Source organism: Grammomys surdaster, unplaced genomic scaffold (assembly GCF_004785775.1).
Source record: "Grammomys surdaster isolate TR1022 unplaced genomic scaffold, NIH_TR_1.0 239, whole genome shotgun sequence".
In the NCBI taxonomy this organism is placed as follows: Eukaryota; Metazoa; Chordata; class Mammalia; order Rodentia; family Muridae; genus Grammomys; species Grammomys surdaster.
Genome location: NW_021604684.1, coordinates 3672880 through 3700558, shown reverse-complemented (window position 1 = coordinate 3700558; position 27679 = coordinate 3672880). Strand labels below are relative to the sequence as shown.

At 39.9% G+C, this 27679-nt stretch overlaps 1 protein-coding gene across 1 annotated transcript in view; it reads right to left on the bottom strand.

Annotated features, from left to right (window-relative positions):
- Window positions 1–8779: 8779 nt before the first annotated feature.
- Cep76 (centrosomal protein 76) overlaps window positions 8780–27679 on the bottom strand; it is a 25169-nt gene continuing 6269 nt past the window's right edge. The window contains exons 5-12 of the mRNA XM_028774226.1: window positions 27079–27264; window positions 25618–25715; window positions 21654–21782; window positions 18495–18683; window positions 15758–15924; window positions 13921–14254; window positions 9327–9544; window positions 8780–9160 (exon numbers count right to left, since the gene is read on the bottom strand). Of these exons, the coding sequence (XP_028630059.1) occupies window positions 9022–9160; window positions 9327–9544; window positions 13921–14254; window positions 15758–15924; window positions 18495–18683; window positions 21654–21782; window positions 25618–25715; window positions 27079–27264 (1460 nt within the window). The 3' untranslated portion in view covers window positions 8780–9021. The remainder of the gene's footprint in view (window positions 9161–9326; window positions 9545–13920; window positions 14255–15757; window positions 15925–18494; window positions 18684–21653; window positions 21783–25617; window positions 25716–27078; window positions 27265–27679) is intronic.

Below are 27679 nucleotides of genomic sequence, written 5' to 3'. Positions count from 1 at the left end.
GCGGCCCACGTCGCTGCGCCGCCGGCGCTCGGCTGCCGCGTCTCTTCAGCGCCGGAGCATCGTCTCTGCGAGCCGCCGCCTCCGCATCGCGGGCTGCCGCCGCCCAGGCCGACCGCGCGCCGACTAGGCGGGGACGCCGCGGCGCTGAGCGCTGACCAGCACGCAGCCGGCCGGTAGCGCGGCGATGGCGTCCGCTCGCCCCGCCCCGTCTCGCCTCGCCCCGCCCCGCCCGTCTTGGGGGCTGCCGGGCCGAGCAGGGGCTGGGGGCGTCACCCCCGATGCGAATGACGCGCGGCCGAGCGTGGCTTGGGGTCGTCACCCCCCATCTGAGTGACGCGCGGCCGAGCAGGGGCTGGGGGCGTCACACACACACCCCCGTGTGAGTGACGCGCGGCGGAGCACGGCCTGGGGGCGTCGCCCCCGAAGTGAGTGACAGGCGGCGAGGGGCGACCACAAGGCTGGTGCGGGAGCTGTGGGTTCTGCAGGACCAATGCGCGTGGACTGCCGCCCGCCCGCCGTCTGGCCGCGAAGTCTCTGTCATCGGTTCGGCTCGCCCATAGTCTATTTAAGAACTTGAATTCAATCTGGGGCGATTTTAAAAAGAAACGGTCGTCTGAATCGCCCTCGCCTGTGGCTGCCCAGCGCTTCCAGTCTTGGCCTGCGAGCTCAGGTCCCCTGGGCCCTTCGAGACTCATCTCAGTTTCTCCTGGACACTAGACACATACTATCTATCCCTGCACACCTGCAAAGTTAATTTCTTAGATATATTTTTCCATTCATTTATTTTGAAACAGGCTCCCTGGGTAACTGGCCTTGAACTCGCTACCACCGTGTCAGGCTATTTCTTGAGTGTTTCTTGAGTGTTGGTACTCTCTCCACTCTCTCATTCAGTGAGGACAGTGGTCTTGAGCTTGCCTTGCTGAATTCTCAGAAAGCTTAGAGCAGGGCCTGAGGTGTGGCGCACAAGGCTCAGGGCCTTTCAGATTCAACCTCCCCTGAGGTGATCACCAATAATCACACTCATTCTAGTCTAGTTAACCCAGTCTGCCATTCGAGAAGGAATTGATGTCAGAGACAAAACTAAGGACAATTATCTGTAGAACAAAAGAACTCTAGGGGCCTCACTGAACCTACTCAAGTGTGCGATAAAGCTGATAATTCTTTAAAATGTCCATCTACTCGTAGATGGTTTTAATTGGTAACATTTCTCCAGGCTAGTTTTCGAACTTCCTAGAATTGTAGCATTAACCAAGTAAGAAAATCATATTAGGTACCATTTTATGTGAACTGTGGGAACCTGCACACTACAGTTAATTTTATAGTAGAAAGTCATTATAAGGGTAAGACATAGAGAGGCTATTGAGGAGAAAGCTCCGTGGACTCCTTTTGTTTTCAATACAAGAGATATAAAACAAGCTCTTCAAGTAAAATTACTTAATTATGGGTTCGTAATCTCAAATGTGAAAATGCAGTATTTAGGGCCAGTGAGATGGCTCAGCAGGTGAAAGGAATTTGCTGCCAAGCTGCAGCCCATATAGTTGAAGGAGAGAACCCACTCCATGTAGTTGGTCTTTGGACTCTGTATGTATGTGCACATACCCAATACACACAAAAAATGTAAAAGAAAATTAATGCAGTATTTATGTGCCAAAGCTCTGAGACTGAGACCTTTCTCAGTCCTTGTGTGGGAGACTAATATATACTAGGATCACTTTAATAATATATAATAATATATTAATATACCAACATTCCCAAAGTTTGCTTTTTTAAAAGTCCGGATTCTGTGTGGCTTTTGAACATACAGAAGAGCTTAAAATCCTTTGAACAATGCAGAGAAACAATGGCCCGCTTGTGTGGACACCACCGCCATCTTCTGGCTGTGTGGCATATTGGCTGCCCTTTGCACATGAACTATCCAGAACCAGCTTTGTCCTTACCTTACCCACTCAAAACAAGCTGGATTAATTAAAGAAGGATTCCGTGGGCCATAAACTGAAGTAGGGCAGAAAATAAATGCTCAACTAACTGTAACAATGGAGGGAAGGCTGAAAGAGGAGGAAGTGAGTAAAAACTTTATTAAAACCCAAATTAGAATTAGAATTTTATGCAGCCCAAGCTGGCCTCTAATTCTCTCTGTAGCCAAGAATAAGTCTTGACTGTGTCCATGCTTGATTTATTGCAGGTTCAAACCCAGGGCTTCAGGCTAGGCAATGATACTTGACAGCTTAGCTCCATCCACAACCCCCATGTTGACCGTTTATAAATATAGTTTTTTTTGAAAGCTGATTTGCAACCCTAGGATTATTTTCATTTTCTGAATAATAATTTTTAAAATGTAAGCATTTTGAAAGGAAAAAAATATTATGAATCACTGAACGGTTATATACAAAGAAAATTTTTGTGTTTTGAAATACTAATTCTATGATATGTACTGTGAAGTAAATCTGCCTTTTGTGAGCATACGTGTAATTACGTTGACGCAAGATGACAGCTAGAACACTGATATTCTTCTCTACGCAGAACGAGTAGGAGGGACATACAGTCATATCCATTTTCTAGTATGCATCTCCTCGGCTCGGAGCTGAACACTGGACACTTGCTGCCCACAGGTTTTCAGCATCTTCTGCAGTTCTGACAAGCCCCTCATAGTCACCATCCGTTCTCTTGAGGCTGACAGCTAGCTGCTGAGGGACCGTGCCCCTCATCGGGTCCCCAGAATCCTGTGCCATCGTCATCGTGGGCAGCTTCCTGCTTCTCCTTTTCAATTCAGTCTCAAAAATTCAAATACGGGGGAAATGGGGTAAAGGGATAACATCTGAAATGTAAATAAAATATCCAATAAAAAATTTTTTTAAAAAATTCAAATACCGGGCTGGAGAGATGGCTCAGTGGTTAAGAGCACTGACTGCACTTCCAGAGGTCCTGAGTTCAAATCCCAGCAACCACATGGTGGCTCACAACCATCTGTAATGAGATCTGATGCCCTCTTCTGGTGTGTCTGAAGACAGCTACAGTGTATTCATATATAATAAATAAATAAATCTTTAAAAAAAAAAATTCAAATACCTTTGGTTTGGTATATTTCATTCTACCATTTAAAAAAAAAAACTCTGTAATTCCAATTTCTAAAAGTGACTTTATATACTTTAAATGTCCAAACAATCCAAATCAACATTTAAGATATTTTCAAAGTATCGGGAGATGAGTGAAACTAAATGGTGTAACTCGGAATATGAATTTAGTTTTCCTTGATTTTCGTACATTTATTTTGAAAATAGGATCCTTGAGACTTCTTCTATTTACTTATCATTTTTGTAGAATAACTGTACTTCATGCTTGATACTCTGGACACAACGCAGGCTGAGCTGCTCTGAGGCCTTTGGGGAGCACGGCCTGTCTGTGCAGCCCAGGCTTATCTCGGACAGTCCCAGACAAATGCTCCTAAGAGACACATTCACCTAGAAAAGTACACCAAAGGGAGGAAAAATAGAACAGTGGGTTTTTTTCCATGTTGTAACCTCAATTTCCGATGTCAGTCATTATATATATATATATCTTATAGTGACTGAAGGCTTTCAGAGAGTTTTCTTTCTTCAGTTATAACAGTTGAAGGGTGAGTTGTTAGTCCTGTCTCACAGTCACAGGACAAAAGGGAGAGCTGCAAAGTGAGAGGGTGGGAGTGGAGTCCAGGCCTCCTGACCAGCTCACTTTTCTCTTTTGCTGACACTCAACCCTCCTCCCATCAAGCCTAAGAAAATAGGAAAAGATCAATAAGATTGTTTAAACTTGCTATTTTAAAACACCCAAATGCCCAAATCAGGCCATCCTCTTGGTTAGTTTTGGTAAATTAATTTGCACTTGGGCTTTGTCACAAGTCATCTCCCATAGTAATTACCTTCCCTGTGATTGACATGGTCCCATCTCTCTAAAACAACTATAAATTATCATGCAGGCTAACTTACTATTTAAAACTGGTATCTGGGGCTGGAGAGACATCTCAGCAGTTAAGAGCACTTGTTGCTAATGCAGAGGCCCTGAGTTCAGCCCCCACTTCCGGCCTCCACATGTATATGTAGACATGTGCACACACACTAAAATGTATGCAGACACAAACAAGTACACACACATAGTCACAAATACAAGTACCAACTAAAGGATTGGACTCTCTTCTATACATACTTTAGAAGACAGACGTACCATTTACATATTTTTTTCAGACAGTCTCACTCTAGAGCTCAGGTCACCTGAAGCTATGTCGTTCAAGGTAGCAATTCTTCTTCCTCAACCTTTGGAGTGCTGTGATTACACGTGTGAGCCACCATATCCAACTAAAGACATTCTCAAGCCTGGCATGATGGTACATGCCTTTAACCCCAGGCAGAGGTAGGCAAATCTCTGTGAGTTCAAGGCCAGCCTGGTCTACATTGCTAGCTCCAGAACAGCCAGTGCTATATAGGGAAACCTTGTCTTAAAAACAAAACAAAACAAAAGAGAGACATATTCTCAAAATAAAACTGGAAATACTTTTTATAAAGGACCTGGGGCTAGGAATATGGCTCAGGAGTGAGCACTTGCCGAATTACAGAACATTTACTTAACAAAATAAAAGATGTAGTGTAGGAAAAGAAGAAAAAGGATGATGGGGAAAAAAGGTAGAACATGGTGGCTCACATGTAATCCCACACTGGGGAAGCTGCAGATAGACCTCAAGTCTAAAAGCAATCTGGGCTGCACAGTAAGAGTCTGTCTTGAGAAAGGGGATATCACAGTGGGGTTCTCATGATATAAGTTCACCAAAACCTCAAGGCAAAACCAAGGTTTTATAAAAGAATAAAGTAGTAAGGGAGGAGTGAAAAGAAAACAGGCAGTAGGCAAAAAGAAAAATGGCAGACCTAAATAGAATGACACCAGTGATAATAGATATTATAATATAGAATAAGAATGTATTTTTTGAAGAGGTTACTAGAAATTGTTATTTAACAATCCCCTTAAGACACACTACTTTCAACTGGATTTTAAAAAGATTCAATTATATCATCTGTATAAGATATTATTGAGATTCAAAGACAGATAAGTTGAAAGTTTAAGAATGGAAGAGGCTATAATCATGAAAAACAGCATCCCCCAAAGTCATCCACACTTTCCAAGTGATCCTTTAGAATTGATTTTCTCCAGTTGATTTTCTTTCCCTACCTGCCCCACCCCAACTACTGAAAATCTGGGTCTAAAATCAATATGGAATTTTCAAGGTACCCAGAATAACCTAAATGATCTTGGGGGAAGAATGAAGTTGTAAACCCACTTCCCCAAATAGTAATGAAAATGTGTAGTGTATGCTAGGCTTGCGGCTAGGCTGGTAGAGCACTTACCTAGCATGTGCCAGGCTCTAGGTTTGATCTCCACCACAGCATACAACTGGGTGTGATGGCACACATCTGTAATCCCAGGATTTAGGAGTCACCCTCAGCTACTAGAGTCAAGTAAATGCCAACCTGGCTGTTGTGAGACCCTGCCTCAAAAAAGTGTCACAGACTAGGCATGGTGGTACACATCTGTCATCCTAGTACTTGGGACCAAAGCAAGTTCCAAGCCAGTCTGGTCGACTTGATGAGTTCCAGGCCAATGGGGATACATAAACGAGATTGTTCTTAAAACAGTGGTACTGACATAAAAGAAAGACTGAAGGGGGAAGAACATGTACATCTATGATCAAATACTTTTTACCAAGGAGATAAGACCAAGGGAGGGACTTAATTATGGATTTGGCAACTGATGCTTCAGTCATGACCATGAACCACAAGAAAAGAAAGATATTGTTTTTCATAAACATTAAAGTCTTTGTATTTCCAAGGACACTCTCATCTGACTTGATGGCACTGCATGAACATGGTAAACATTGCAGGCAAGCACATACATACATACATACATACGTACATACATACATACATACATAAAAATGGTCTTATAAATATAAAGCCTAGACTTCATTTGGTTCACACTTGTTAAGCCATAGGAAAATGGGTTTCAAATGTACTTGTCATGTGTCAACTATAAATCAAATATAATTATAAGGAATATACCATCCTGTTGGTGATGGATCAAACAAACCTTTAATCCCAGCACTCGGGAGGAAGAAGCAGGCAGATGTCAGTGAGGTCAAGGCTAGCCTGGTCTATAGAGTGTGTTCTAGGATAGCCAAGGCCACACAGAGAAGTCCTGTCTCAAAAAACCAAGACAAACAAAACGAAAATCCAAAGGAACATTCTGATGGTTGATATTGACAGGATCTGGGTCATCACCTAGGAGACAAACCTTGGGGCACACCTGTGAGGGATACTGAGATTGGGTCAGTCTCTGGGCATGCCATTCAGGGATTATCTTGCTTGGTAAGTGGCACTATGTCCTGGGTTTGGGATCCCTGTTTCTTGAGTGTGGATGGAATATGACCAGCTGCTTCAAACTTTACCACCACGACTGAGTGCAACCAACTGGGAGCCAAAATCAGCCCTTTCTCCCTTAAGCTGCTTTCATCATGGTACTTTATCACACCAACAGGGAAAGTGACTAGCACACAAACACAAAATTATTAGCACGAGAGCTCTACTGATCGATGAATTAACTATAAGTAAACCAACTTCAAAGAGTATTAATGCCAGACACTGTTAAGTGTGTAACAAACAAATTTATTGTAGAATTGATAACAAAAGCATGCTGAAATACATGTGCTACTATATAGAAGACAGGAGGACCAACCTAGTAACAAAACAGCTTTCATCTCAATACATCCAGCTTCTTTGTATATGCCTCAGTTTACCTCAAAAGTTGAAAACTGAGGCAGAGGCAGGCGGATTTCTGAGTTCGAGGCCAGCCTGGTCTACAGAGTGAGTTCCAGGACAGCCAGGGCTACACAGAGAAACCCTGTCTTGAAAAAAAAAAAAAAAGTTGAAAACTACAAGTGATTTTCTGTTGGTGGACTTATGTATAATTCTAGTAACAGATTAATTCTCTAAAGTCATGTCAGTCTTACAAGAGTTGAAAATGAAGAGGGAGCAATATTTTGACTTCTAAAACTACATTAAATCATAAATATTCATTGTAATTTTTTTCATGTTTTATGATATCTAACTATCCTTAGGGGTTTTGTTTGGTTGGTTAGTTGGTTGTTTTTGTTTTGCTTTGTTTTTTTGACAATGTTTCTCTGTGTAGCTCTGGCTGTCCTGGAACTCCTTCTGTAGTCCAGGCTGGCCTCAAACTCACAGAGATCTGCCTTTCTCTGCCTCCCAAGTGCCGAGATTAAAGGCTTGTGCAACCACAGCTAGGCATGGTATCTTTAGGTTTCAATTTCAAACAATAGTTTTTAGGCCAGTGAGATGACTCAGGGGTAAAAGCACTCCCTTGCTAGCAAGACTAAAGAGCCCAAAGACTGTGAAGGGACAGAACCTACTCCAGACAGTTGGTCTGCCATCTACAAACTCTGTGACATACACCCACATGTACCAGCATGTGTGCGCACACACACAAAGTCAAAACAAAAAAAGTCAGACATCCAAAAATAAATAAATAAATAAGTAAAATCATTTTATTTGCAACAAGTAATGAAAAGAATAAATAATTTAGACAGTGGACTGGCATACACTTATTTCTTAAGGAGACCAATGGATAAAGCAACTAAACTAAGAAACTGCACACAGAGACAAGCAAACTTCTGTGAGTTCTGGGCCAGCCATGGCTACATAGTTGAGACACTGTGGGTGTAACTCAGTGGTAGTGTTTGCCTAGCATGTAGGAAGCCCTTGATCTAATTCCTAGCATGACTAAGACAAAACAAAACAACCCTTTGCAAAGAAGCAGAATAGACAATGAAAACATTCATCATTAGTTACTTATAGAAAGTTGAACTACTATAGTTTTTAATGTTTACCTCTGCTCTCTTAAAACATTTAAATTTGCTCAATCTAAAATAAATATAAACTCACATGCTTTCTCAGTGGCCTCTTATGATTTTTTTCAATGACATTAGTCACATGTAGGCTGATCTGTTTTTTTATTGGGTTTTCTGTTTGTTTGTTTGTTGACGCAGAGTTTCTCTGTGTAGCCCTGGCTGTCCTGGAACTAGCTTTGTAGACCAGGCTGCCCTTGTACTCACAGAGATCTGCCTGTTTCTGCCTCCCTAGTGCTGGAATTAAAGGTGTGCACCATCACAGCTTGGCAATAGGCTAGTGTTTTTATCACAACAAAAAAAATAAAGAACAACCAGTATTGTAACAATGAAATGTAATAAATATTTTCTAAAGTGCTCAATTAATTTTTATAATATCCATACATTATTCACATACCACATATTCATGTGAGATTTGTTATTAAAATTTATGCTTTTTGGTTACTACATTCCTTTTTTTGTTGTTGTGTTTTGGAGTTAGGTTCTCACTGTATAGCCTCAACTGTCCTGCAACTTGCTATGTAGACCAGGCTGGCCTGTTGTGGAATTAGAAGTGTGTGCCACCACACCTAGTTTTTTTCTATTCTTATATCAACGTCTTCACGTAAGCTTCTGGAAAGCCTCATATATCCCTAGCATCACACAAAAATTGTAATTTAGCAAAATATATTTTCATCTATGTAATAAATAAACTATCATGAGGTTAATTTCTCCTAATTTGTGTAAAATAATCTTTCCTTTATGAAAAATAATGATCATTTTCATTTAACTATGGCTTAAACTATTAGACAAATCTCTTTAATTACTTGCTAATGTAAAATAACAGATCTTACATTCACATTTGAACTGAGTCCCTCAAAACAAAGTATCATTTATTATTATACACTTAATTCATACTAAATTCAATACAAATTTTTTATCCTTAATTTTAAAGTACACACATGATATTTTAAAACATTACCAGTCAGATCTATACAAAACAGTGACATCCAAAAGGCTGATTTTAAATTAAGAAACCTTCGCACAGCTACTCATATACAATTCTAATAAAGCACAGGAATAATTCTTAGGAAATGTTAGTCCTATAATACTGAGCGATATTTACAAGCAAACATGATCCAAACAGCACATGCAGATTCAGGGTAGGTAAACACTCGAACACGAACTGCCAGTCGCACCTGGTCTCCACGACAACAGATTATTTCTTCACAAAATGGAGACCTATATAAAAAAGAGAAGTATTTACGGAGAATGTCACTGTAGATGCCCCCATATCTATATGTTGTCACACCTAGCAATTATTACATTAATTGCTTTTTTAGTTTCTTCATACAAAAATATCTATGAATTAACAAAGTTTTAAATTATGAATTAATAAAATCCTTACCGAAGACAAGTGGCAAATGCACGTCTTGCATTTCTATACACAAAATGTATTGGGAACCCTTTAAATGTGTGACCATCAGGCACAGCCCTCCTTATGGCATCTTGAAATTCTTCATTGCCTGCAGATATGCTTGTTGTTCGCTCAAATTCATATGAAGCCAAAGCTGGTGATAAAAGATAGGAGAGCTGGTCTTCCCAAACAGTGGTGAGGCCAAGGTCCTGGAGCAATTCAAGTGTGAAATATATTAATATTTTAAAGACCTGTTCATAAAAATGTGCTTTTTGCTTCTGGGCAGGGTCTCTGAACATGGCCTAGATGGGCATAGACTTTGCAATCCTATTGCCTTAGCCTTTGAGTGCTAGGATTAGAGGAACGCACCACTATACCTAGCATACATAACATGAATGTAGGCCAAGAAATGGCTTGTTTATTTATTTTTGTTGGTTTGAGATGGAGTTTCATATAGTCCAGGCTGGTATCAGCCAGGTGTGATGCTGAGTATGTTGTTGATTTTCCTGTCTCCATGTTCCAAATGCTGAGATTACAGACATGCCACCACACTCAACTCAAGATACGTGTGCGTGTAACTACATAGTCCTATCTAGCCATCAAGGATAGCCTCCATCTTGAAACGGTTCTCCTGCCTCTGTCTCTTGAGTGCTACGAATGCAAACATGTGCCACCACACCTGTAAGAAGAGATCTGTGGTCATTTTTAGATAGGTTCTCACCATGTAGCCCTGGCTGGCCTGAAACTCAGGGATTTGCCTGGTTCTGTTTTCTTTCTTTTTTCCTTTTGGTTTTTTGAGACAGGGTTTCTCTGTATAGTCCTGGCTGTCCTAGAACTCACTCTGTAGACCAGGCTGGCTTCCAACTGAGAAATCCACCTGCCTCTGCCTCTCAAGTGCTGGGATTAAAGGCATGCACCACCACTGCCCGGATTCTTTTTTCTTTTCTTTCTTTCTTTCTTTTCTTTCTTTTTTTCTTTTCTTTTTTTTTTTTTTTAAAAAAAAAGACGGAGTCTCTTCTACATAGCTGTAGCTGTCCTGGAACCCAGTATGTAGGCCAGCCTGGTCTCTAGAGATCTGCCTGCCTCAGCCTCCCAATAGCTAGGATTAAAGCTGTGTGCCACCATGCCCACTGGAAGAGATGTTTTAAAAGCTGTCCTCATTTTTCAATTTTCTCTTAATTATTCTAGGGGTAAACAGAAATAAAAATAAGAAGTTACTTTTTTTTTCCCTCCCCCAGGAAGTTACTTCTAAGAAATAGAACATAGGCCGAGTGGTGGTGGCGCACGCCTTTAATCCCAGCACTTGGGAGGCAGAGGCAAGCAGATTTCTGAGTTTGAGGCCAGCCTGGTCTACAGAGTGAGTTCCAGGACAGCCAGGGCTACACAGAGAAACCCTGTCTCGAAAAACCAAAAAAAAAAAAGAAAGAAAGAAAAGAAAAAAAAAGAAAAAAGAAAAAGAAATAGAACATAATAACTTGCTGTAACTCCTCGTCCATCAGCATATAAAACATTTAATATTTTCAGCATGGTGCTGGCGAGGAGAAAACCTAATTAAGGCTCAGAAGTGTGAAATAACTACCCATTAGATAGAATACACAGACTCATCCTAATATGGAAGATAAAATATCAATAAATTTGTAAGTTGTATTTGTTTAAATTGGTTGGTAAGGCCCCTCAACTCAACATAAAACTAGGTAAAGGTGCATCCTGTAATTCCAGCACACAAGACAGGATGATCAGAAGTTCAATCTCAGTGACACAAAGTTTGAAGCCAGCCCAGTGTCCTACATACAAGACCACCTTCCCCCTCAAGAACTTTAGTAAGACAATCAGCATAAACTCAACCACAGTAGAGGGCAAAGTCAATAATCAATTGAGTAAATGAACATCAAGTATTTCTGAAACAGCTACTCTAGGAGGCACTGTCTTTAACACTGTAAGAGATTAAACAGGACCGGAAAGTTGGCTCAACAGTTAAGAGCTCTTGTTCTCGTAGAGGATCAGGGTTCATTTCCTAGCTCACATGAAGGCTCACCACAATCTGTAACTCCAGTTCCAATGGGCTGGAGACATGGATCAGTGGTTAAGGGCACTTACTGCCCTTTCAGAGGTCCTGAGTTCAATTCCCAGCAATCACATGATGGTTCACAACCATCTATAATGGGATCCAATGACCTCTTCTGGTGTGTCTGAAGACAGTTACAATGTATTCATATAAATTGAATAAATAAGTAAATCTTTTTTTAAAAAAAGCCTTCTGAGCTTTGTGGACACTAGGCACGAAAGTAGTATACATATACACATGTAGGCAAATATTCATAAAATTATAAAACACAGTCTGAAAGGTCTTTTTTAACACTTTCCTTTTCACACAGAGGTTTGCAGGTACTACTGACTTAGTGAATGATCAGCATTGACACAGGTTTCAGCTATATGAATAAATATCCTCATTCTGACTTTATATTGCCCTTATAGCTTACTAGCTATGTAAATTTTCATACATAATATAACAAAGCCATGGTCAAACTGCAAGACTGTGTTAAAAACAAACTAATAATACAATAAAATACTGTCTTCATTTGTAATAGAACAGTAGATAAGAAAGTTACCAGGCAACATGGGGAAAGGAGAGAGAAGGGACCTTCATTCCCAGCAGTGTAACTACGCACTGTCCTCACCAGCACCATGCTGAAGACATAAATGTTTTATGAGCTGACGGGCAAGTGTATGTTAGAGGCCAAAGCCAGAAGTGACCTGGAGCCCAGAGAATATAATGAATCAGTTTGCCAATGATGGTGTCAGGAAACCAGAAAAGTTTATCCAAGAAGGAGATTTTAATTGAGAGCATCAGAAGCAAACTAGAAATAAATATTCTCTATAAATTTTGGATTTCAGTCACTTTGTCAGTCATGAATTACAAATAACTTAATATTCTAAGACTTCAGTCTTCTAAGAGTTTCTTTTGGTAAATGTCAAATTTGGGGATTGATCGTGTGTGTACGTGTGTGTGTGTGTTGTGTGGTGGTGAAGACTGTACATGCAAAACAAACACTCTACCATTGAGCTATACTCCCAGTATAAGGTTATGTTCTTAAAATCTGTTACCCTAAGCAACTATGGTGGTGCACTAAGTGGAACGTGGGCTCTTGGAGTTCAAGGCCAGCTTGGTCCACATAGTGACCTGCCAGAGCTACAAAGTGAGACTGCCTCACAAAACAAAAACAAATAAAAAATAAAACATACTATTCTCTTCCCTTTAATCACTGCATCTTGTCTATAATGCCCTTATGAAGAATTGACATGGCCAATAATCAAGATATCTGATCCAATTATTAGAGGAATGCAAATTAAAGCTAGACTGAAGATATAATTTTACCTCCTCCCATGTGGAATAGAACAAACAGGAGGAGGGCTGGAGAGATCACTCAGTGGCTAAGAGTACTTGTGGTCTTGCACAAGATCTAGTTTCCATTCCTAGTACACACATGGCAGTTTATAACTGTTAATTCCAGTTCCAGGGAATCCAATGCCTTCTTTGACCTCCTTAGGTATGAAGCACACACCTGGCAAACTTACATACATGCAGGCAAAAGCACTTTCACATAAAATAAATCTTTTAAAAAAATATCCCCAGAAACAAGCCAAGGGAGCAGGGCAGCTAGGGGTGGTGCTGGAGTGGGGTGGCAGGACAGCTAGGGGTGGTGCTGGGGTGGGGTGTGTATCTGGGTATGTATGGCGGGGTGGCAGGGCAGCTAGGGGTGGTGCTGGGGTGGGGTGTGTATCTGGGTATGTATGGCGGGGTGGCAGGACAGCTAGGGGTGGTGCTGGGGTGGGGTGTGTATCTGGGTATGTATGGCGGGGTGGCAAGACTGGGCTAAATCTGATTGCAGAATGTGAACAAGCCCATCATCCTTCAATTCTAGGAGGAAATAATAACTTTAGAAGGTTTAGTAGAATTCTTTAGGAATTCTTAAGAAACATCTATTTTTACTTATGTATATGTGAATGTGTTTGTGTATATGGGTAAGCCAGGAAAGTGTGTCAGATTCCCTAGAGCTGAAGCTACAAGCTGGTCACTACTGGATATGGGTGCTAGGATCTGAACCCAAGTCCTCTGTACAGGCAGTGCTTGCAGCCACTAAGCTATCCTTCCAGCCCAGACTTAGCCCTTTTTAAGTCTCACAACTGTCTCGTGACTTCCGCCACTGTAATCTTCATGAAGGTAGCAATTGTGTTTGCTTTGAGCTAGAATAATGGATGAGTACTGTTCACCTTTTCCCTAAAGTGAATACATTTATGGGAAAAAGAAGTCGGGATGGTTAATTGGCTCTTTGGTTAAGTGTACTTGTTTCTCTTGCAGAGGACCCAAATTCAGTTCCCAGCATCCACATGGGAGTTTTAATGGCAACTCTAGTCCAAGGAGATCCAGAGCCCTCTTCTGACCTTCAAGGGCATTAGGCATGCCAGTGGTATACATACCTATCTACAAGCAAAATAATACACATAAGATAATAATTCTAAGGGAAAGATTAGAAAATAAACACAACAAATGGGATGAAGCCACAACTGCTTCCATGTCAGTTACCTTTCTGTGTTCGGACACCAGAAGCCTTAGCTGCATTTCTATTTCATTGCTCGTGACTGAGGCATCAATTGTGGATGCACACAGAGGAGGGAAGGGAGGGAGAGATGTTGTAGCACCTGGAGCACACACAGACTTAATTGCTTCTTCACTCATGGGTTTCCACTTGGATTCATCATTCAAATCAAATATGCAGGTCTCTACTGCATCCGAGGGTTGACAGTTTCCCAGGAACATCTGATGATTGAAAACACAACCGATTGTTCGATAGGGGTACAGTGGTTTGGGCTGTTCAGCAAGTGGAGGTCCATCAGGATTAGTAGGCTTGTGGATGTACCTAAAAGAAATGACAATTTTATACAATGAGAGCTTTTAAACTATAAAGGTAGTTAATCTTATTCACAGGTGTCAGCTGCTTGCTCACACTTGTGTGTGTGCAGGCTGGAGGCTGACACTGCACTGGTGTCTCTAGCATTATCCACTTTTTTTTTTGAAGATGAAGTCTTTCCCTGAACCCAGAGCTCACAGTTCTGGGTAAAATAGACTGTCACTGAATCCCCAGGATCCTCCTGTCTCCGCAACTCACAGCTCTGAGGAACATGGGTGCACATCCACACTCAGCTCTTACAGGAGTTCTGAAGATGGGAACTCAGCACACACAGTGAGCGCTCTACTGAGCCATCTCAACTGCATTACTGGGCTTTATCTACACAGTGCAGCTTTAAAAAAACAACTCCTATTTCTTTAACAATAGAAAATATTGTTGGGTGGCAGTGGAATACACCATTACTCTCAGCACTTGGGAGACAGACTAGGATGGATTTCTATGAGTTCAAGGCCAACCTGATCTACAAAGCAAGTTCCAGGATAGCCAAGGGTACACAGAAAAACCCTGTCTTAGAAAGAAGAAAATAAGAAAGGGAAGGAGGGAAGGAGGGAGGGAGGGAGGAAGGAAGGAAGGAAGGAAGGAAGGAAGGAAGGAAGGAAGGAAGGAAGGGAGGGAGGAAATATTCTATGTCTATGGTGAAGACCAAGAAAGTTTATCCCAGAGAGTATCATAATTAAAATAATTTGCCTGTATAATATTAGGCATGACTATTAAATCAGCCAGGGAGAAACAGAAGTTAGGAAAATAAGGAGGCAGTCCAGCCCTCTTTACAACACTGAACACTTACCACAAGATGAAGGAAAAACAAGAAAGACTATCCAGGAAGAAACAACAGAGTTGGTGCCCACTTCAGATTTTCAAACTAAACCATGTTTTTCAACTTGAACTCATTTTTAGTCTTAGGAATAATCAAGAAAATAAGTATGCCAATTACACAAAACTAAAAGTCAATATATATATAATTATAGCAAATATTTTAGAAGTACATAGTATTCTCTTAAAAGTCAGTTACTTAGCTACTGTATGTCAAAAAGCCTCTAATAACTAAGATTATAAACATGTACTTCTGAGTTTCATCCAATCAAAAAAGCTTATGCAATTTCAAGAAGGCTCCGTGTCTAAAGATGCTTGCTGTCCCACCTCCTGACCTGAGTGGGAGCTCCAGGACCCACATGGAGGAAGATAGCAATTCTGCCAGTTGCCCTAACTTCCTCACACACTGAATGAACGAACGAACGAACGAACGAATGAATGAATGAATGAATGCAGGGCCTTGGGTTTGATCCCCAGCACCACAATTGTACCTATGTTTTGTTTTCACACGCTGTGGCATGCAAGTGGAAGTCAGAGGACAACTGTGTGGACCCAGCTTTCTGCCAATGTCCACCCGCAGAACCATCTCATTGGCCCCAGCCCTGCATTACACTCTCCTCATAAACTTAATTGACTGACCTGTGGCCTGTTAAACTCTCCCAAAATGTGATGGTCCCATCAGTTCCACAGGTCATGACCCATGCATGAGGCGCCCCCTTGGCCTTAGTCCCAACACAGACAAAGGCCTCCAGTCCATATCCAAGAAGAAGGCTGCACAGCAGGTTAGCATGGTCTTCACAATCACCCTAGAAAGTAAAATTAGTATATATTCATAGTTCTCTTAAATACCTAAATAAAGAAAATCAATAAAAACTTCAACTTTAATCATTAATTCAGTGTTAAACAGAAACAAGGAAAAAATATGCTGATGTGAAAGGACTAATTCACAAGGGAGATTACAGAATAAAGGGCATGGACAAGAAGGTAAAAATATTCCAGTAGGAAATGTAAATAAATGAAAAGTGCTCAAATTAAGCAAACAAGTTCAACAGTATCTATATATACTTTTAAAATAGAAAAATGATTACAAGAACAATAAAATGATAAAATGTTAATTTTTAGAGTGAATTATATGTCCCAGATTTTCTTTGTTATATTACTGTTCTACATAGGCTTTCACTATATGGCAAAGACTAGCCTCCAGTTTGCAGTGATCTCTTGTCTCTGCCAGATGCTTGGACTTCAGGAATGTTTCCAAGCCCATCCCTTATTATACTATTTCTACAATTTAAAGACAGTATAAAGCTGGGGACTCAGGGTACAGATCAGAGTAGAGTGAGTGTCTCAAAGCCTGGGTTAGGTCTCCAGCACGCCACAAGCAGGTCACGATGGTACATATCTGTAAACCCAGCGTTCAGGAGGTAGACCAGAAGTTCAAATTCATCTCTAGCCACATAGTATAGGCATATATTAGATGTATATAGACAGACAGATATCTTAAGTATAAGATTATTATAGGCTACATGCAAAAATAATGATTGAGTATGAAAGTGAAGAATTACTTCTTTCCCTCAAAATTTTATTCTGGTTCTATGGTTCTAACTCCTCCCTCCCAGGACTGCTCTCCCACTGAGCCATACCCTTATCGTATTAATGTTTAATAAAAATTTTTAGAGCCAGTATGTTTTCTTCCTGAGATTTTTGTTATAAAAACAAAACCCAAAATAAAATTTAATAGGCATTTAATACAAAAATTCATTTAGCATAGTAACAGAAATAAAACTAAAAAGAGTGATTACTTGCTTTACAAAACAATTGCTTATTAAATAAAAATGTTTAAAATGTGTTATTCCTATTGTACTAGAAATTTTAGAAGTTTAAATATATAAGCAAAACTTTTAGAAACTATAGCTTAGAAATAAACTTAGTTTTGGATAAATGTGTTTTTCAACTATTTTAAAGATACAATCTATGAGGTTTAAAGACAGGGCTTCTTTGTATAGCCTTGGCAACCTAAGAACTAGCTCTGTAGACCAGGCTCTGATCACAAAGTCAGGCTCAAATCTTTTGTGTTTATGGGATTTAAGAATCCATCTAAATGTTTTTCAGTACTGTGCTGTTATTAAGTATTTGTAGTTATTAAGCTACAGGAATTGGGTAAACATTAGTATAAAATTCACTTGAGAGTTTTTGTGAAATCAAGGCTTTCATGAGTTACAATGGTTTTTTGTTGTTGTTTGTTTTGGTTTCATTTTTTGGGTACATACTAAAGTCCTAAATTTGGAAACCCTTAGAAGTAATGGTAGAAAGCATTCATTTGTTGAGTTTCTTGTTTTGGGGATTTGGGTGTAAGTAGTGGTGCACACCTTTACTCCCAGCACTTGAGGACAGAGGCAGGTGGAACTCTGTGAGTTCAAGGGCAGGCTCGGCTACAGAGAGAGCACTAAGACAGCTGGAAATACATAGAGAGTCCAGTAAATGTTAAAAAATCTTACTTGTTCACTAGATTAGCAACACTGTTTGAGTTTAGAAAATGAGGAAACATTCTTGCTCCGAAGTTAAAGTACTGAAATCACTGAAAGTTTAATATTAGGAGCTGGAGAGATGGTTCAGCAGTTAAGAGAATTGGCTGCTCTTCCAGACGACCTGGGTTTCCCAGCAACCACAGGGTAGCTCACAATCCTCTGTAACTCCGTAGGTACTACATGTATGTCATGCACTGACAAATATTATACATAAAATAAAAATATAAAATACAAATTTCTTACAAAGTTTAATATCAAATTTATACAAGTTATAATATATATTATATAAGTTAAATATAATTGTACTAAAAGTAAAGAAAAATACATACCATAAAATCCAAGCCCTTTTCTTATAGTCATTCTGTTTATAGCCTTTTGTTCTTTTTTGACCTAGGCTGACCTGGAGCTTGTTACATACACTATGAGGCCTCATCCTCAGCCACTTGCCTCTGCCTCCAAGCACCACCACATCCAGCTGCTTTGTTTTCGAGACAAGATCTCACTATAAAGCACAGGTTGCCCAGGAGCTTTCTGTTATCTGGACTGACCTTGAACCGTGATCTTTTGCCAGTTTCCCAAGTTCTGGGACTACAAGCATAAGCCAACACATTCGGCTCTATAACTTTTGAGTCTCTATCTCAGTGGAAGAACATTCTATTCAATAAAAAAATCCAACAAAAATAAAGATGGTATGTTTTTAAGTGCTGATGTGTAAACATTACAGATAATGGTGGTAAGATTTGACTTGTTAGAGTTGATAATACATACATTTTCAAGGAAATTCTTTTATAAATATGCTATAAATAAAAAATAATTGAGAGTAAATATTACTATTTGTTGCATGTTTATACCTTGCTTCTACAGAGAAAAGCCAGCAGAGTGCACCACTGCTCCTGCTTGCCACCTCCTCCAATAACAGGGGCTCGTTCATAACCAAGGACGTTAACAAATCGAGCGGCTTGCCTTGGAGTATCCAGAAGTCGTCCAGCTCGAAGTGGCTTGACATAGGAACAGACTGGTCTATTTATCCCATTCTCATCCTGGAGGAAGAGGGAAAAACATAACAACAAGCTAATCGCCGTAAGTACTACATCCTTCTATTATTCTGTAGATAATTCTGGATGCCATTTATTGAGTGTACTCCTTCATCTAGCACTACATTACTGTATCTTTTAAGTTTCTCTGTGTAGCCATGGCTGTCCTGGAACTTGCTCTGTAGACCAGGCTGGCCTCAAACTGACAAAGGTTCATGGGCTTTTGCCTCCCAGGTACTGGGATTAAAATTGTGCACTACCACTGCCTGGCACTTACATTCTTATGAAGTCTGTCTTACTCTCCTTCATAAATAAACAAACAAACTATAGCAGTTATATAATGGAGCCAGGGTTTTGTTTTGTTTTTCAAGACAGAATTTATATTAGTGTAGCCCTGATTGTCCTAAAACTCACTCTATAAAACAGGTTAGCCTCAAACTCAGACAGCCTCTTCTTCCAAGTGCTGGGATTAAAGGCATGCACTGGATTGTTAAAACCTGAACTGTCTGACTCCAAAGCCTGTAGTAGTTAAGAACTGCTCTAAAAAGAGTCAGATGATGGATAAGGGAAGGGAATGGGCTCTAAATCTAAGCTGATGTAGTCTTTTGTATTGCCACACAGAATTTCATAACCAGACAATTTTTTTTAACTGATTGATTTAAAAAAATTGTTAGCCAAGTCAACTGAAAGTAGAATTTGAAAAACATTTTAGGAAAATGTCATATATTCTAAATACAGGATGCATTTTTTTTCTTTTTCTTTCTTTTCTTTTTTCTTTTTTTTTTTAGACAGGGTCTTACTATATAGCTTTAGCTGGCTTGGAACTATGTAGAACTATTTAGCCTCGAATTCATAGATCTGCCTGCCTCTGCCTCTCAAGTGCTGGGATTGTAAAGGTGTGTGGTACTATGTCCTGAGAACCAGATACATCGTAATGACTGTGCTGAATGACAAGTGAGTATACAAACCTCTCTGACAATTACTTACTATACTATGTTTTTAGAATTAGTATTAACAAAGCCTACAGTTTTCTTAACTTTATGATCGCTAATACAGCAAAGTGAAGGATCCACTTAAAATTAAAACTCTGGAGATGAGGAAAATGTTCTGATGAAACAAAACCTAATGTAGGCAACAGAAACACACTGCTCAATTTTCAGAACCATTGATGTATTTCCACACAGCACTTCTCCAGTGCAATCCTATACCTGAACAAGGACAACACGATGAAAAATTAGAAGCAATTTTTCTCCTTCCCACTAACAGTTAACTTAGGACTCTTAGTCCCAAGATCCCTGTCTAGAAATGAGGCCATTTGTAGTTTGTCCCAATGATTAGGGAATACAGGATATACGCATGAATGTATACATCTGTGATTGTTTGAAATAAAATGGGCCCATAGGCTTATAGGGAGTAGCACTATAAGGTAGTATGGCCTTGTTGAGTGAGTGTGGCATTGGTGGAGGAGGTGTGTCACTGAGATCTCAGGCACTCAAGCCAGGCCCAGTGTGGCAAACAAAGCCCAGTGTGGCATTCTCTTCCTGCTGCCTGACAATGCAGAACTCTCAGCTTCTTCTCCAACCTACATACTTCCATGTTTCCCATCCTGAAAATAATTGACTAAACTTCTAAAACTGTAAGCCAGCTCCAATGTTTCCTTTATAAGAGTTGCTATGGTCATGGTGTCTCTTCACAGCAACAGAAACCCTAACTAAGACAACATCTAAGACACTTAATGTCAAAAATAATCTAATACTGCTAATCTATTCCTCAGAAGTAATACCTATATATATTCAGAAGAAACTATACTTTAAATTTTGACTTCTAGACTAGTAATATGTAGCATGTACTTTTGATGCTAGGCAGCCACAGCTCCAGTGTGTCACCTGATCACAAAGGTAAACAACACATATTCCTTAGTGTATTGTGTTACTAAGCTACAACATAGGGCAGGTCAGCTGTACTAAAAGGCACTTTCAAGTTAATACGTTCATCAGCATGAAACTGCACCAAAGTCAAGGTTCATTTGTAGCTGAAATTAAGCAGTTAAACATTTCTGGTCACTGGCTTAGAAATAGTGATTATACACAATTATTGTACTTACTACTATTGTTTTAAAATATTTTATGTATTATTTTTACTATTGTGTGTAAATAATCTGTGCATATGCCCCTTTGCATGTGTGAAGGTCAGAGGCTAGTTTGAAATTGGTTCTTCCTTCCTCCTTTTTATGAGCTCCAGGGCTGTCAGCTCAGATAGCAAGGGCTTTACTCACAAGCCATCAAAATGGTACTTAATGCTGGTTTTTGTTTTCTATTTTTTCAAGATTTATTTTTATTTATTTATGTATGTGAGTACACTGTCGCTGTCTTCAGACACACCAGAAGGGGCATCAGATCCCATTACAGATGGTTGTGAGCCACCATGTGGTTGCTGGGAATTGAACTCAGGACCACTGGAAAAGCAGTCAGTGCTCTTAACTGCTGAGCCATCTCTCCAGCCTCCTTATTTTCTATTTTTTTTTTTTTCTTTTTGGATTTTCGAGACAGGGTTTCTCTGTATAGTACTGGCTGTCCTGGAACTCACTCTGTAGACCAGGCTGGCCTCGAACTCAGAAATCCGCCTGTCTCTGCCTCCCAAGTGCTAGGATTAAAGGCGTGCGCCACCACTGCCCGACCTTATTTTCTATTTTTTAAAAAATAACAATATATATCCAGAGGCCCTGTTCTGTACACAGAGTTCAATTTACATATTAGCTATTAATATCCAAATGTTTAATTAATCTTAAGTATTATGAAAAGGTATATTCAAAATTAATAAAAATTGTTATGCCACCAACCTAGCCAATAAAAGATAACTGTTTTAGAAATAAACTTTCATTTATGAAATGAATACATTTCTACAAATGAAAATTAAATATTTATAGCACTACATTTCAAATATAGGGATGAAACTTTTTGAAGATAATTTACAAACCTGGGCAAAAATCTTGACCAGCCGTGAATTGTGTGAGGGTCGAATTTGCAAATACTCTCTCCACCACTGCTTAGCATAAACTAGAAATAACCGCTCCTTCTCTGCAGTTTTCTGACGTTCCAAGGCAAGCTTGAAATTTAAAAAATTAAAAATTAGATATCTATAAAATGTCCCCAATTACCAGAACAATCTACTGTTCTCCATTGCTGCTTCCAACTTAACCGGAAACGAGCATACTCTTCTGCAAATAACTGGACATTTCCTGGATTCTATAATCACTTCTAAACCCCTGGTTTCCATTCCATAATCCAAATGACTTTTCCCTGCACAGAACGGAGTTTTTTTTTTTAAGTAAGAAAACACTTCAGTCACTTCCTACCATCGTGAAAACCACCCCTCTAAACTTATTCTCACTCTGCCCCCCTCCCCCATCTCATTTTCTCTCTTCCATCTACACAGCCTTTTGCTCAATGCTGTTGCACCCACTACCCGGAAAACACAGGCCCAATCTTGGAATTAAATACTAACATTTCTTGCAATTCAGATACTTCTGTACCCTAATGTATAGATGTGACCTAAGTTGGCCTCCTGGTAATCATCCATCACATATCACCCTGTGGTAACTTTTTAGTTACTTCTGTATCTGGAGTTTCCTTTTGGTTTTTTGAAACAAGGTTTCTCTGTGTAGCCCTGGCTGTCCTGGAATTCACTTTTAGGCTGGCCTCAAAATCAGAGATCTCCTGCCTCTGCCTCCCAAGTACTGGGATTAAAATTGTGCACCACCATACCCAGTTTATAGCTGGCATTTTGTTTACTCACTGTCTCCAGACTCCTAAAACTAAACTGCTATAAACCAGGCATGGTAGCACATGCTTTTAATCCCAGCATTCAGGAGGCAGAGGCAAATGGATCTCTGTGAGTTCAAGGCCAGCCAGAACTAATTAAAAAAAAAAAAGTTTCTGCCTGTGTGTTGTTCTATCCCCAGCATGGTACCTGGTCCTTTCCATTTTTTTCTTAAACTTTATGTATGTGTATATGTGTAGGATGTGTATGCCAAATGAGTGATTGGATACCTTGTAGTTAAGAGTTGCAGATAGCTGCCTCAAATACATGGTGCTTTATTTTAAAGATGTATTTATTTTATGTTCATTACTGTTTTTGCCTTCATGTATGGTTGTGTGAGGGTGTCAGATCCCCTGGAACTGTAGTTACAAATAGTTGGAAGCTGCCATGTGAGTGCTGGGAATTGAACTCAGGTCCTCTGGAAGAGCAGCCAGTGCTCTTAATCACTGAGCCATCTCTTTTGGGATGATCTTTTTGTGCTGATTTGTGCCACAGAGAGGACTTCAGTATTATTATACATATAGCTACATCATATTTTGTAAGTCCTCCCTCTCCCACCTCCTGACTGGTTTAATAAACAGCTGATGGTCTACAGTAAAGGAGGAGAGACTCGGCGGGACTCCAGCAGAGATGGGACCTCTAGGAAAGAGTCAGGGACTGAAGAATTTCCCAGCCAGATGCAAAGGAAGAAGCAGGCCAGGACTGAAGAGAAGTAACATAACTAATGAGCCACGTGGTAGAACACCGATTAATATAAACAGGACAATTTAAGTTATAAGAGCTGGGAAGTGGGGTTGGGGGGAGGAAGACAAGAGTTAAGTTAAGATAAGCACAAACAAAGCATTCATAAAAAAAAAAAAAAAAAAAAAAAAAAAAAAAAAAAAGGTCTCATGCCTTTATTCAGAGCAGGGAGGGCATAGAAAGTCCCTACAGTTCTTTGTCTCTTCAGTCCACACAAAGTCATTTTGATGCCTGTTTGAGACAAGCATTGCTGACTAAATTGTAATAATAAGGCCAGTGAGGTGGCTGTCATGTAAGCCTGGTGCCCTAAATTTGATCCCTAATAGGAGAGAATCAATTCCACAGAGTTGTCCTCTGACACCATGACACTGGCCCCACCCCATCCCCATTAAGTGCATACACAATAATATATAAAACTTTTACAAAGAATTAGATTTTTAAGTCTGGCCGGGCGGTGGTGGTGCATGCCTTTGATCCCAGCACTTGGGAGGCAGAGGCAGGCGGATTTCTGAGTTCGAGGCCAGCCTGGTCTACAGAGTGAGTTCTAGGACAGCCAGGGCTACACAGAGAAACCCTATCTCGAAAAAAAAAAAAAAAAAAAGAAAGAAAAGAAGTCTGAAAATTAGCAATTTTATATACATGTACACACACACACACACTCACATATGACTATCACAAAAAAATGACTAGTATTACCACAGAAAAATGACAAAATACTTATAAAACAATAGAGTCTAGCAAGATGGTTCAGTGGTTAAGAGCATTGGCTGCTCTTCCAGACGACCTTAGTTTCATTCTCAGCACCCACACTGGGTGGCTCATTACCACCTTTAACTTCAACTTTAGGGGCTACAACCTCCCTTCAGGTACCCACACAACACACATGCACATACACCCACATAGACACACATATATAAATAAAGATAAATACTTAAACACTAATAAGTAAGTAAAACAATGTTAGGTTTTAATAGAAGAACCTGCCAGGTGTGGTGGCATAGGCCTTTAATTTTAACACATGGGAGGCTGAAGCAGGTGAATCTCTATGAGGCTCAGGCCGGTGAGAAATGTCTTAAAAACAAAACAAAACAAAAACAAAAAACAAACAAAAAAACTCCACAAAACCAAAGAACTCATGGGTCTGGGGATGTCACTCTGTGATGTAAGGTGTTCACAATTCATGAAGTCCTGTATTCAATTCCAAACTCATAAATTCATAAACTTTGAACCCAGGCCCTCTGGAAGAGCATCCAGTAATATTAAAAACTGAGCTATCCCTCCAGCCATCAATGAAAAATATAAGTAACAACAGAATTCATTAGCTGTAGTGGAGGACACAAACTTGCAATCCCAGTGCATTCAGGAGGCTGAGGCAGGGGGATCGAAAGTTCAAGGTCATGCTGGGCTATCCAAGGTAATCTTGTATACAAAAAACTTCAACAAAATAAACTGTAATTAAAATAGTTATTTTGATGGCATATTTCTTTAATCCCAGCACTCGGGAGGAAGAGGCAGAGGCAGGCATATCTCTGATTTCAAAGCCAACATGGACTATAAAGTCAAAGATAGCCAGTGTTACACAAACAAACCCTGTCTCAAAAAAGCAAACCAAACCAAACAGAAATAAAAAATCAAATAGTTTTTTGCTTATCCACCATATAACTTCATAAATAAATATATACATATATTATGATAATACATAAAAATTTAAAGGGCTATAGCTATAATACACAGGACTACATTACTTAGCACATGGCAAGGCCCTGAGTTTGATGCCCAGTACCACAGTGAGGGTGGATGAGAGGAAAGGAAAGGGGAGAGGGAGAAGGATGTCTAAGGCCGTAAGAATAGAGTGGGGTTGAATAAAGGCACAGCTCCAAGATAAAGTATGCAGTCAGAGAGAATTATTCCACAAGAAAGCAGAGAACCACAACTGAACTGAAGAGCAAAGCAGAAATCCAACTCAAGGACTCAAGAATCTGTTGCTCTTACAAACCCCAGGAAGTAATTCCAGAGACCTGACAGTGGAGTTAGAAGTCAAAGCCTCCCCAAGGATTCCACCAAGGAGCCAGCTCTCAGTGTCCATGGACTGAAGATGTCTGAACTCCACCCCTAGGCCTCATGCAGTGGAATGCCAGCACCACTCCTGAAGCTTCACAGTGGCACAGCACACACCACCTCCCCCAACATACTACCAGTCCTGGAGCTTGGTCAAATACAGGGCCTTGTAAATGCTAAGCAAGCACTGACCACTAAGCTACCTCGCCAACCCCAGCTTTATAATTCTTTTCCTATCCCTTAATCATTTTAGTACAAATCTAACAGCTAGGTAAACATTTACTGCAGTTGAAGCACATGTAAAAGAGGAAGTGAGACTTACCTGTGTGTTCACTACTTCCTGAGATAGCGTTTGGCTGAGTGGTGGGTACATTTCAAGTTTTATATTTAAAATTCCCACTGAAACTTTTGATTCTGTGCCTATAAATAAAAATAAATATTTACAACTCCACTTACACTCTATTTAAAACATGGAACTTTCAGTACTACTGTATTTAGTCAGTCAAAGTCTACCCAAAGTAATTTAGGAGTAAGTTCCCTTATCAGCTAGGTAGAGTGATAATATGCAACACTGCACTTAAAACACATACTAAAAATTAATCAAAAATATAAAATGAACCAAATCAAAATGGTTTTTATCTTTTACTGAAGCACAAACTTAATAATATTAAATATATTCTTAGTTTTCTAAAAACATTCTAAGAAATTTTTCTGACCTCATGGATTTGAAATTCTTACATTTTTATTTTCACTATGTAATTCCACACTCACGTGCACATGCCCTTGCCCAGTTTACTGAGTGTGGAGGACCTGCGGCTGGTGCCAGGTGTCTTCCACTATTGCTCTCAGTCTTAGCTTTTGAGAAAAGGTATCCCACTGACCCTGGGAGCTCACCAATCAGTTAGACTAGAGCCAGGGATACATATGCATGTGCTTAGTTTTTCTTCTAGGTGCTGGAGATACACATACAGTTCCTCCTACTTGTGCAGCATCTGAACCACTGAGCCATCTTTCTAGCTCCAAGTTTAACTCTTATGGATAAGCTGTAATACCAATGCAATCTCATATGTTCTACATAAACATTAGCAGGTTTTGCTTTTTTCATTTATGAGCTAATATATGCAAAACTCCAAAGAAATAACAATAAGATAATGAATGTACAAGCCCTGTCCTCTGTCCTTCACTATTCATTGCTACTGACACTGAACAAGTTAGTACCTCTTCCACATCTTACTTGTCTGCTGTAAGGGGATAGAGGCACATGTACTCAATCCTCAGCAACAGCACGGTGGCACATGCCTATAATCCTAGCAGAGGCAGGCCAACTGGCTTATATAGGGAACTCAGGACAGACCTGGATAAACTGTGAAATTCCAGCCATAATCAAAACCAAAATAACCCAAACCCTCCCCTCCCAAGACCTACTCCTGTAGTGATAATGACATGCTGTACTCTAGGGTATACCAGAAAGAAGCATATGCACACACAGATGCATGTGCTTAAAAGACTCCTGTTTTCTTTATAACCTTATATTTATTTAACAACAACAACAACAACAAAAACACACCTTGCACCTCTAAAATTTCTATTTACTTTTCAGGAAAAAAATCCCTTTAGACCAGACTGACTTTGAAAAACTACAGTGGCATTCATCAAGATACCCCCTAAGACAATTTAGTGAAAACCCGTTTTACAGCTTTCTCCCTGTAAAGCCATTTTGACAAAATAAAATAACTTACAAACGTAAGTATTTATAAAAAGCCAAGAGTGACGCTAATCATACCTACACCCATGAGCTCCACGGTCAGATTGGTCACTCCATTTTCTGAGCCCAAAACTGATCGCCATTCCAGGAAGTAGGATGCAACTAAAGTGGTCTCACCAAATATGTCTGTTTTGATTAGTACCATGTGAATTGGATCACTTATCGATAACATTGTTGTTGAATCGGCCATTCTAGTTCCATCACCTAGCAACACAAACCAAAGGAAAAAACTGTATTATGTATTAGAAACACAGGATAACTTTACAAGCCAAGGATGTAACTAAGTGGTAATGATTACCTAACATGCCCAAGGTTTGGATTCCATATCCAAAACTACATGCACGAGTGCACACACAAGCAGGCAAGTATACACACACACACACACACACACACACACACACACTTTTGCTGAAAAATGTAACTAAATAGTAAGCTGACATACAATGGAATAATCTGGTGATGTCTCTGACAGATGCTAGATTCTGGGAAAAAATATACTGTTTCTATGACTGACTTGACAGGACTAGGGGAATATGAGGAGTTACTTGGAAGTTATTTAGCTATGTTACTTACAGTAGTCAGTCCTTTCTGATCCATGAAAGGTGTATTCTTTAAAAGA